The sequence below is a fragment of the Ixodes scapularis genome, unplaced genomic scaffold (assembly GCF_016920785.2).
Source record: "Ixodes scapularis isolate PalLabHiFi unplaced genomic scaffold, ASM1692078v2 PGA_scaffold9__187_contigs__length_104089568, whole genome shotgun sequence".
Taxonomy (NCBI): domain Eukaryota; kingdom Metazoa; phylum Arthropoda; class Arachnida; order Ixodida; family Ixodidae; genus Ixodes; species Ixodes scapularis.
The window spans coordinates 2,817,440-2,829,552 of NW_024609884.1; the positions used below are offsets into that span (position 1 = coordinate 2,817,440).

At 45.9% G+C, this 12,113-nt stretch overlaps 1 protein-coding gene across 3 annotated transcripts; it reads left to right on the forward strand.

Annotated features, from left to right (window-relative positions):
- The first annotated feature begins 270 nt into the window (after nt 1-270).
- LOC8041400 (mRNA cap guanine-N7 methyltransferase) lies at nt 271-9,486 on the forward strand. Of its 3 annotated transcripts, none has more exons than XM_002414640.5 (10): nt 271-797; nt 1,399-1,525; nt 1,622-1,753; nt 2,017-2,141; nt 3,664-3,845; nt 5,022-5,189; nt 6,705-6,822; nt 6,905-7,027; nt 8,919-8,952; nt 9,061-9,486. In XM_002414640.5, exons 1-10 carry the CDS (start codon nt 756-758, stop codon nt 9,093-9,095), a joined length of 1,086 nt encoding a protein of 361 aa, XP_002414685.1. In that variant the 5' UTR covers nt 271-755; the 3' UTR covers nt 9,096-9,486. The 3 variants fall into 3 exon arrangements, with proteins under 3 accessions (XP_002414685.1, XP_029851302.1, XP_029851300.1); XM_029995442.4 differs by lacking the exon at nt 271-797 and adding an exon at nt 810-851; XM_029995440.4 differs by lacking the exon at nt 271-797 and adding an exon at nt 1,217-1,341.
- Nucleotides 9,487-12,113: the final 2,627 nt, after the last annotated feature.

Genomic DNA, 12,113 nt, shown 5'->3' on the forward strand with positions numbered 1-12,113 from the left:
TTCGCATTTTTCTCCTCACTCTCACTACATCACGTGACCGTAGCTAGCCTTCGTTTAGCTATCGTGTACTAGAATACACCACAGCCTAGCCTTCGATCTGATAAAACCTACCGTACGGAGCGCGCGCAAGCCTGCAAGAAATCCTCCTACAATCAACCATCCATCTCGCACGTGACATGTCACGCGCACCAATCGCTAGACAGATCTGCGGTCACGCTGGGCACAAAATCGTTTAAACTTTTTATGACTAGGCTTCACCAATATTGCAACGTGCCCACTCCTAGTACTTCTAACCTCCTTGCTGTTTAGGCTCTGCTTGCAGAGCCTAAACAGCCTACATATATATACACCTTGAGAGTGGCGCCATCTGTGTTTGCGCCGGGCAACTCACTTTTTGTGCGGAGGTTGCCTCCTTTCCTCGTTGCCTCGTTTTTTTTTTTTTTTTTTTAATTTATTTTTATATATAGCATGACCAGCATGACCCCATAAACACACCAACGAGCTTGCAGTGCTTGCAGTGCTCACCCGTCGAACACTAATTATCCTTTATCCACTTTATCCCTTACCGGGTTTACCTGCTTTCTTGGCTCCTCGCTACTCGCCTTGTTATGTGGTAGATCTGAGAAAGCCGTCATATGAAGCCGCGGCTAACTTTTCTAGTATTGAATCTCTTCACAGAAGCAGAAAGCCTTGCAAGCCTCCGTACACAGATTCTTGTACCTACAAGCAGTACAAGGCGGCTCGACTAGCTCGCAATGTCGTTAGACCAAGTTGGAAGCACAGATGTCCGAGAGGAGGTGAGCGAAAACGGCGGAGTTGGGCCTTCAGAGGCACCATAGGAAATTCGCTCGGTACGCCAGCACAGACCGTTTGTGGAGACGAGCTGGTCGAATGCAGAGGGACCAACGGAAACATTGCCGTGATGCAAAACAGCTTCTATGTCCGCGTTGATGCTTTCCTTTACATAGCTTGTAAGTGTCGCCATAGTTGGGTACTGACGGTTATTTCTACTTCCTCGTTTCTTCCAGCCACAATAACCTATTGCTAAATTACCCGACTATCAAGGAGAATGCAGGGATTGATGTTCCACGCGCCGCACGTGCTGGCCTCAGCAGTAGTAACTTTTCTAAAGCAAATGCTTAAAAAAAATTGCATCTTGCACGCGCGTTCGTCAACGATTTATTTTGGTTATTTACTTCGCATCTTTTATACGGGGAAGGCGTGCGCGTGTGGCGCGTGGAACACCAATCCCTGCATTCTCCTTGATGCTTTAGCAATAGGTCTATTCTACGTTGTAAAACTAACACGGGGAACCGAACGCACGCTACACATGAACTAGTGGTATGGCCGCGAATGACGCCACTTGCAAGCAATGTATAACGAGCCCTCCTATTTCAGGGCGGCCTGGCGCCTGTCGTGCAGAAGCACTACAACAGCCTCGAAAACGGGGGCTTGCAGGAGAGAGATCGCAGCAGGATACTGCACATGAGAAACTTCAATAACTGGATCAAAAGCATGCTGATTCGTAAGTAGCAGTGTTTGACTAGCATCGGAGGCTCCTAAGGGCACGGCCAGGCCAACTCAGTCGCTGGTAATTTGCATTGGCTTCTCCATGCTCCAGGGGAGTACATCAACAAGCGAAGAAGCGACAAAGTCGATGATGCTCCTTTCAACGTCCTCGACCTCGGTGCCGGGAAAGGAGGGGACCTCCTCAAGTGGAAGAAGGGCAACATCTCCTACCTGGTCTGTGCAGGTCAGTGAAGCTCTCAAACCCCATGTTGTGCTGACATATTACACTTGTGCCACCAATTTACCACAAAACATTTTAACTTTTTGTTTTCCTATGCAATTTAGATCAGTGGGCATGTGTCAAAGAGCATTCCAGTACTATTTTGAACACTTATTACTGTTAGAAAAACTACATTGCACTCTTGACTGGATCAGTCCCGCCAGTGTAGTTGGAAGTGACACCAGGTGTTGCAAGCTTGCCTCCAAGAGCCTGGATTTTTCTTGCAGATATTGCGGGCACATCGCTGGAACATGCGGAGCAGCGCTACCGAGAACTCTCGGATAGGCAACGGCGGCAAAGGGAGCCCGGCGGCATGTTTGATGCCGAGTTCATTGAGGCAGACTGCACCAAGGTTTGGTCCGTTTACCTCAGAGGGCACGCAACTTCTACATAAGGAAGTTAGAGTGAAACATTCTGTATATTGTGTGTTACGCGTGGCAGATTGAGCCTGACTCGTCGGCCTCAGATAGACTGAAAGCAGATTTATTCTGTCTAAATAATGTATCATTTTCGAAATAGTTTGTTTCAATGTTTTTGCTATGTAGTCCATGTTCGTGCAGCACGAGCGAGCTTAAGCACTCCCCTGAGCAGTGTAGCTAGATCCTGTTGGCTTCAGTGAACTGCAGTGCCCTATATTGAGCTCTTCAAATGTTGCTTTTGTGCCCTATGTGGCTTTTCTTTTGCCTCCAAGTTCATACAAAGAAGCTTCTTCCCTCTTTTTTTTGTACTAAAAAGTATTCCATCTTAAGGCTGCTTCACAAAGCACCATTTTCGTATGTTTTGTTACATTACATACAACTCGTCGAAACATTTGTGTGTCGAATGTTGCGTGCCTGAATACCTTCTTGAGCTGGCAGCCACGCTTAAAGGGCAACTTTGGTGGAAAACAAAACCAAAATAAATTACTTGTATCGCTTTAGTGGCACGAAATATGATCACAGCCGAAATAGTGAAGCCGCATTCGCCACTGAACCCGATTTTAAAGATGCGACCTGCTGCTCTTTAGCAGGCAACAAGTGGGTTAGCTTTTAATTAGGAACGCTGGCGCAGCACCTTCCTGACGTCATATCGCAGTGGAGCTGCGGTTGATTGGTTGTACCGCAGCACCCTTACGACGTCACATCGCGGCCGCGCGGCTAATATTCAGTGTTGCCATCCCTCTGGCAGATAGTTTTGGTTTTGCCGTAGACGCCTGAAACCAAACTTTGAGCCGTGATATTTATAAAACTACACACAATGTCGAGAAAAAAAAAAAAAAATACCTTGTAATTCAGGGACACTGCTTTAGCCGAAAACAATCGTAATCCCAAATGAAAAAATATTGACCTAAGTTGCCCTTTAGTATGATGTCCCGGTGGCTTGTGGTGCAAGCTTTTGTTACCTGACGTAACGCAAGAAAACTGGGCTGTGTGAACCAGCCTTTAGTCTTTATGAGTTTGAAACTTTTTCCTACAACTCTTTTTAAAATAGTGGACATTTTTACAACTGTAGTTAAATATAAATGCCCATTATTCCCCAGGTTTCTGGGCATTCTAACATGGCTACATGACCCTGTGGCTTCTTTGGAGTGTGCCTCATAGCCTAGTTGAGTGAAATGCGGTCCAGTGCTTTTTCGTGAAGACTCGCTGACAGAGTTCATGAATCTATGTTGCAGCACCGAACAATGATGGGCCTCTCGAGTTGCTTTGCTCTGGCATTTTCTGCTTATTGACGTGCATCGTTTACCTCTCCAGGATCCGTGTAGCTGTAATCGGGGTGTCCATGACCCACGAGCCACAAAAGGGGACGTTCCCAGGAGTCCTACGAGTTTTTAGATTCAGTGGGGGCAAAAAATGTGGTGGCGGTGTCGCAAAAACCGTGTTGGGATGGTGCAGGTACGGCTCAAGGACCGTTACCGCCGCAAGAACCTTGGCCTGGATCTGGTGAGCTGCCAGTTCACCTTCCACTACAGCTTCGAGAGCCTGGACCAGGCCCGGTGCATGCTGCAGAACGCTGCAGAGTGCCTCGAGCCCGGCGGCTATTTTATTGGCACCACTCCCGACGCCAACGACCTGGTGTATGTACCGCTTTGAAGCTCTACATTCCCAGGCTTGGTCAGTGGAAATGGAGAGATGCAGATTGCCATCACAGGGAGAGGAGTCGCAGGCTCAAAACAGTTGAACATCAATGAGCAAAATTGAAAAACAGTAAAAACTCTCAACATGAACTCAACAGTATGAACTCTATGAGAAATGTAATGAAAGTGGAAGGATCTGTTTAGATTTATATATACCAATGTTATCACTTAGATTATACAGAAACCCTTGGAACCAAGGCATTTTTCCTTAATTCCAAAGGTTTCCAAGAAAGTAAGAGCTGTATTTTGGAGGTGCTATCGCAGAAGTTATAGTTATTTGTTATATTTGTTACATATCTCGCTGCTTGGCTCTGAACTCTTTCTGTCTGATTTATATAGCAGTTGTAGCAAATTGGATCCAATTGTATTTAGAGCAACTTCTGAGGATTGATTCTTTGTGTGCATTAGCCGTATCACAACTGCGTGGCCTGTGCTTCTGAATCGCATACTTTTCCGAGAGCACACATAAAATTGGTCTATCTTCGAACACAGAGGCTAGTCCGAGTCTACCTCTGCCCCCAAGCCCCGAGGCTAGCAGTGGCAGTGCAATCTAACCACACTAAACTATGAGTGCTATAAAAAAATAAAAAATAACTTTTTGATGTCATAATGGTGTCTCTACCAGCCTCGTTGATTGACTCCGCATCTATTTATTTATTTCATACTGCAGAACAATGAATGGCCCGTGCAGGAAGGTCCAAAAAAGATCATTGAGAGCAGTGGTATAGACCAGAATATTTTGGGAGCAATTGGGCATGCAGAATGGCACATACACTAGTGTGGACAAAGTTTGGGGACGTTCCTGGTTAAGGGGAAAAGAGTCGTCACGGATGTAGCCGACACCTTGCGTAGCCCCTGGTTTAGTGAAGTGGTGTTAGTAGTGTTGAAGAGAAAAGGGGAACCATAATTTTGGAGGTATTCTTTCGTATGGGGAAAGTGAGTTCAGGACCTGTTTGGCTAGGATGCATGCAGCGTTATTACTTCTCTCTGTGTCCTGTTGGCATCTTGCAAGTATTGAGAAATACTCAAGAGTTTCAGATGTGGTGTCTCTCTTTTCGTTGCTGCAGTACTGTAAATTGACAGTGATCTCCTTGTGGATTGCATGCTGACTTGCAGACGCAGGGTGCGTGAGGCCCCCGGCCTGAAGTTTGGCAACGATGTGTTTTCTGTCGAGTTCCTGGGGTCGAAGGACACACTCCCGTTGTTTGGAGCCAAGTACAACTTCCATCTTGAGGGCGTCGTCGACTGTCCAGAGTTCCTCGTCAACTTCGACGTCCTGCAAGAGTTAGTTCCATCTCATTCTTTGGCGGGAAAGCGAGAGCATCGGGCAGGCTGTGCAGTTTCTGTCTTGAGTGTACTTAACCAGCAAGTTGACTTAAAAAAACCATGAAACGATTTTAGACAGAATTTTACTTATTAATGCAGAATGCTCGGTTAGTTGGTATTGGGATGTCAGGGGCATAGTAGCGCTTTAAGACGAGGCATATCGTTTAAGGGATCAAAAGAAAACTAGCACGGGAGATTGGGAAGGCTAAGTTCTAATTTTTGGCATGAAAGTTTGGCAAATAAAAGCGGACTATATCTTATACCCCCCCCCAAGCACTCACAATGAACCTGAGTGCATGAATGGGTAGAATAATGAACGAGTGTGGCAATACTTTCTGTAATGGGCGATAGCTTGCGCAACCTAGCAAAGTAACTGCAACATCTGCTGTGCGTCTTTTTTCCTACTTTTTTCCGAGCACGTTAGTGGAATTTAGCTTCCGTATTGGATACGATTAGTGTGTCACTTAAACTGTGCTCGCAAGCAATGAAATCGTCTGAGTACCCTCGACGGAAGTCACAGTTCAATGTCTAGTTGCATAAGCCGCAGCAACAACGAGAGCACAAAAGGTTTCTCTACGTGCAAAACGATGGGGTCCAGGCACAAAACGCAAAGATAAGTATTCTCTGTAATGTACCCGTCGTTTTAAAGCACGGTGGCTGTGGCCATCGCAGTTCAGCATTTGCAGATGCTACAAAGGAACAAATTATTAGGAATTTATATTACTTGGTTTCTAGCATTTTGTGTTTGCAGCCGAAATGTGACCCTATTATTCTGTACTGATTGATCGCCTTCGCGGGCGAGTTCTCGTTGTGCCACATCCCGGCGTATGGAACAAGGCCCATACTTTCACTATATCGAAACATTTTAAGGTGCACTTCACTCAGCTGCAATGCATCCATAGCCATGGCATTGATCACTCAAGCGTCGCAAACTAACGAGTCGTATGAAGCAATCGGCGTTCATGAAAACCTGAGAAGGTACGTCGTTTCGACGTCCTTGTGTCGAAACGTCGACGCAAAAATGTCATGACGCAATGTGACGCTTGACTGACACGGCTCCCTCGCTCTGCTGGGAGAAGTTCAGTTTCCGGTAGAAAGGCATACTTTACGTCACGGCCACGTGATTCCCCATGTTTGTGGCCGAGTCCGGTCGAGTCAAGAAAAAAAAACGGACGCGAGTTTTCATTTTTTTGTTGTAAAACTCGAGTCAATTAGACGAAAACCGATTCCTGCTTTGGGTTCCATGAATATGAAGATTAAAGGGACACTGGCACCTCCCCAAAAAATTCTTTATTTTTTTTTTTGGGGGGGGGGGGGGGGGGGGGGGGGGGAAGGTGTCAGTGTTTGCCCGGTGGGATTGCACGTATTTGTTTCCTGTGTTGCCCGCAAAACAGTGGCTCGTCCAGTCTGCAGTGGAGCTGACCCGGGTTTTCAGCGCCTGACCATTGGGGTACCGGGACATTCTGTTGACAGGTTGGCCAAGGAGTTTGGCCTGCTGCTCGTCTACAAGCAGAGGTTTGAAGACTTCTTCAATTTGTACAAGGAGGATGCAGAAGGAAAGATACTTCTTCGCAAGATGCAAGCACTCGAGGTCTGCCTCTGGAAATTTAAAATAGCTCTCCGGAGGGTATGTGTGGCATTGTTTTAATTTTGTACTGGCCCGTCGCAAACAGGGCTACCCACCGCAAGGAGGCCAGTCGCCTATGGGCAGGGATCCCGAAGATTATGAACACGCTTGCAGGGAGATTGAGAAGCTCAAGGAACAGGACCCGTCATCAAACCGGAGACTTCAAGTGGTGAGCTCTGTGGTTTCGGTCTCTGGCAAACTATTTTGCTCATCACAGCTGTTAGGCTGACTACCATGGACTTGAACCGAGGGGAAACAAAACACTTTGGTTACGGAAGCCGTAAAATTTGTGTTTGTCCTCTGTCAATGTTCCCTTTCTCCAGGAATTATTATCGTAAAATTAATTTTGTTTCGTTTTTTTTGTGGGTGTCTGTGAATAAGTTTAGTTACCGGTCTATCTCTGTGTAATAAGTTTAGTTACCGGTCTATTATTTCCCCAAAACTGGTTTGTTTTGATTCCAACGCTGAAAAATGGCTGTTAGAAAGTAGCTTGTGTAATAGAACCAGCGTGTCGTACCAAACACCAGACCAAAAACCAAAAAAAAATTATAATTTTTTAGATAAGCATAATGAAATGTGTATTAGATTTAGCAATGAACCAAAGTCGGAATATTTTTTATTAGTGCTCAAATGCTATATTAGAGCATTTGAGCACTAATACTGTAATGACATATAAAGTAAGAACCCCAAGACATGGTCTCTAAATACAAAACATATTTTGTAGAGATTTATGCAGCGGGTGATTTAGTGTGTGGACGAACAGTATGTCCATATGCTTTGTGTCGAAGCATGTCCAAATAAGGAAGCATTATTGAGACTCGGCCGAAAAAACCTGTAATGAAAAGGCTCGCCATGGAAATGCTCTGCCTCGCTCGGTACATGTTATGGGTTCTGGTTTACTTGACATTGGCTCAAGTGTAAGTCTCCAATTCAAGGTTTAGTGGTAGGTCTTTTATATGGCACACAAGTTGCCGTATGCAAGGGGGAGCTTGCCTGAGGGCTTTATGTTTGCTAGCACAGTGGGAGCCAAGAATATCTCGGCTGCGAGTTCCTCGTTGGTTTGTCGACAAAACTCGTGCACTCTTGGAGTTTGGTGAAGACAGCCCTTGCACCCTCGGCTTGCTTCAACTGAAGGGATGCAGTGGCTACCCAAAATCCATTTGGAGCTCGGTGCAGTCACGTCTCCACACCTGCCAAGGCCCAATTTAAGCCATATCTAGCACCATACGTAGGACATGAAACTTTTTTGCCTCGGGTATCATATTATCATTACAACAGTGAAGAACAGATTTACTGTATTGTTCATTTTATTTATAAATTTATTTATGTTCACTACAAATTTTCTATATACAATAGCTGCGTTCGATTTCCCTGCCCCTCCTGCACCGGTGCAGAAAAGTGTAGGGCGGCGTACTTCCGGTTGTGTCTCAATACACATACCAAAAGTACACTGCCCTACACTTTTCTACGCCAGTGCAGATAAATCGAACGAAGCTCATGACTCAGGTGGAACTAATCGCACTAAACTGATCAGGCCATATAGCAATAATAAAGGTGTATTCGCATTCAAATTCTCATACTTCGTGCAGACCATTGAAGATCGGAATTCACTGCCAAATAAGTTCATCCAAAGTACCCCAAGTGCTGCTGACCCTAGTCACGCCACTGCTAGGAGGTGCTATACGCCGTTCACCCTTAAGCTGAGCCTGCGGGCAAAGCTACGAGCACGATCTAACTCGTGCTCCTAGCTTTGAGACGTGCATTTCTAGTGCGAGTGCTCGCTTTGTGGAACAACTCTCTAAAGCAGCGACCTCAAGCTCTCGTGCTTGTGGCATGGGCTGCAGTCTCGGCTTAAGGATGAACAGAGTATAGCGTCGAAATGAAAGAGGAAGATTAGCGGAGAGAGGAAAAGAGTGAGAAGTTCTCGAGGAAAAAGGGGTGAGGCGCTACTTCCAGTATAGAGGGGCTTTACCTTTTTCCACATGCGAACATTCTCACGTGACATTGGAGCAAAGGAGGTAATTATTCGTGCCTAAATGTCTTCTTTGTCTTTCTTGCAGGGAACCCTTTCAAAGGCAGAATGGGAGGCACTAAGTATGTAGCAATTTTTACCAATCCCTTGCCTGAAGTGTTAACAAATGTCCGTGATTTGTTTGTTTGTCAAAAAGAATAACTGACAGCCCATACTTTTTTTATTTCCAGGCATTTACGTCGTGTTTGCATTTCAGAAGAACTAAGTGGTGATGCAACATTCCTGCTAGAACATCTGTCTCATTTCTGACGTCTATGCGTACGTTGGTTTCCAAGCCCATCAGTCTTGCGGAGGAACACTGGAAGGACTTTCAATTGATAATTTGGTGCATATCAGAGTGCATCAGTATACTTTTTTATTCATTTTACTCGAATGGTTCACTGTGCTTCATTTCAGTGGTCGCAAGTATACACACCGAGATTTTTGTTGTTTGCTCTTGGAAGGCTTTGGTGAATATCGTGTACGAAAAAGTTAAGATTGTGCTTTGTTGTAGTAGTTCCAGGGATTCCCACCGATAACTTTGTTTATTCTCTGAGGGCTACGTATTAATGCCTCACGCAAAAAAGTAAGACAAATAAACCAACAATTTTACCGTGGCATTTGTTTTGTTATGTTGCACAAGGAGGATGACATGTTACCATCGAGGCAGTGCAGATAATTTCTAAAAGGCTTTAGCAGACAACTGTTCTTAAAACTAGATGGAGCAGACTAGGCTCGGGAAAAATGTGCGAGAAGATTAGTGCAAGACCAATGACCTTGTCCGTTCCATCCAGATTCCCGGTGTGTGTGCATGTATTAGCCCCGAGAAGTTTGCGTGGCGCCCCCTTACGGCGAACCGGGGTGACGTCACGGCGAGGAGAGAATTTTTCCCCGACTCGCCCCGCTCGGCCTGTGGAGGCTGCGACAACGCTAGCTGTCGGCGCGCTCGTTTTTATTTCATTTTTTTTGGCATGTTTTTCGTAGGAAGTGTAAATTTTTATATGTGCCTTTATTGGGGTATGGCCTGTAACTAGAGGTGAAACTTCAACCAACATTTTATGCATGCTTGACAGGGCAGGCAACGCATGAATCGGAGCTGGTATATGAATATAAAGAAATATGGCCACAATTGCAGGAGCATCATTATAGATTTACATCTCGCACAATAAATTCTGTTGATGGTCTGAATGAATTGGCAGGTTATGTGTACTATTTTTTTGTATCTCTGCTGTTAAACAAGATCGCCGAAGCAGAAAAGCTGCATACTCCTCGAGCAACATGCTAAATACAGTCTGGGCCATGGGGAGAGAATCACAAGTAAAACAGCCCAAGTGCAGGAGCAAAGTAAAAAAACAAGGAACATTTATTATATACATTGCTCACATTTAACCTTCGCTGGATTTGGATAGTATTTCAAGGCACTACACGGGTGGTATTTGTGGACTTGTTTATATCAACCCTCAAGAAATGTATAACAAACGTAAGCGAAGATGTCTAGCTCGTTATTAGTCCCTTAAGCCCTAAAATTGAGACTTTACTTAAATCGAACTGCCCTGAAGCTAAAATACCAGAAGCTTTCTCACGCAGACTGTCGCCCTTCACAGGTTTCACATTTTCTGCTACTAGTGCTGCATCTACCGCTGGACAGACGTTCGAATGCTTGCTTTTACTCCTGTTTTCCTCTGTTGTCAGAGAGTCCAGCTGTAGGGAGTTTGGAGGCTGAGGAAGCTTTTGGGGACCTGCAGCGGTGTCTCTTTTAATTGGAAATGACAATTCAGATTAAACGGTGTATTTTTTTTTAATATCCAAGGCTGGAATAAAGAATGTCATGAAAAAGTATAAACATTCCAAATTACGGCACCATTGCTGTGCATATTTTGGGCAATTCAATACATATCATACAGGCAACTGGGGGCACTTCGGCCGTTTTTGCTGCTACCATACAAACTAATTTTCAGTAATGTTGCATCTTTAAGAAATATGGCTGCATACGTGTATAAACTATATAATTAATTCACGAAGAAGCTACATTTATGTAAAACAGCCCTATTCCACGAGCACTTCAAAGATCATCAGACGCAGGGCCTTTAAAACATCTGCGAACCAGCGCATGCAGAGTGGAAGCGCAGAGTCGGGGTCGCGAGCTAATTTGCCGACCACCCAAAGGCCCGTGATATAAATGCCACTTCAAATGCCTTGAAAGCGAGATGTAATATCGTCCTAAATCATGAACAGGCAAGGAACAGAATTCCAGCGTCTGAAACACTTGCGCCACCACTTCACCGACCCTTCGCAAGATTGCCTTGTGTCGTGTGGACGGACGGGGAAGTTCATCGGCGGAATTGCCTCCGCCGAAAGCTTTCGGGATTTGTAACCCAATTTTAAAGGTAAAAGGGGCAAGCAGGCTTATAAAATGTACGGAAGCACGTCAATATCGGCCTAACTCAACATCTTGTACACCGGGTACACGAAGTCCAGCTCCCCGAAGAGCTTCCGGGATACAACACCAAACCGGGAAACCGGTGCTGGGAAGCGAGCCGATGCGAGGTCGCGGAGCGGAGTACTCCCCCTGACGTCACGGTACACCTCACCCAACCAGGGCGCTGCGACCGCAGCGACACTTGTGTTCGCTCTCAGGGCTAATAGAACAGAAAGAGTTGCAACACTGGGTGGGTTTTGCGTATTCATATATCACACTGACCAGTATCACTGACCGGCACGTCGATGGAATCACGCATCCAGAGAGACATGAACCCGGGCGCGCCTCTAGCGGTCCCTGTAATCACCATTAGCCACACTGGCTGCTTATGTATCGTAATAGCCGAGGTGTGATAAATGGCAACGAGGAAAGTGATCCCTGGGCTTGCCTTCCACGTATCTACAGCGTCTGGGCATACTACCTTCCGTCCCGCGCGAGCTGCCCTGCGTTGCGCGCCGAAATTCTCTTCTCCGACCTGGAGGAAGGTGAGACGCCGACTGCTGCAGGTCCACCATACCTCGCCCTGGCCGAGTTTTACCCAATCAGTCATCCGCTTGGCTCGTGTATCGGGAACGGCTTGAATTTTATTTTCTCCTCAGCTCGCTGTGTGCTCCCAAGACACCTCTCGAGACACCGCACGCCGACATTGTGGCAAAACTCGACACCCACTTCGTCGGCAAGCCCTCTGTCACCTTGGAACGCTTTCGATTCAACAAATGGGATCAGCTTCAAGGAGAGAGTGCCGGCATACGTGGCTGCACTTCA

Coding starts and splice junctions, on each gene's coding strand:
- LOC8041400 (XM_002414640.5), top strand. CDS start 756: ATGTCGTTAGACCAAGTTGGAAGCACAGATGTCCGAGAGGAG. Junction 798..1,398: donor GCACAGATGTCCGAGAGGAG/GTGAGCGAAAAC, acceptor CTCCTATTTCAG/GGCGGCCTGGCGCCTGTCGT. Junction 7,028..8,918: donor CAAACCGGAGACTTCAAGTG/GTGAGCTCTGTG, acceptor TCTTTCTTGCAG/GGAACCCTTTCAAAGGCAGA.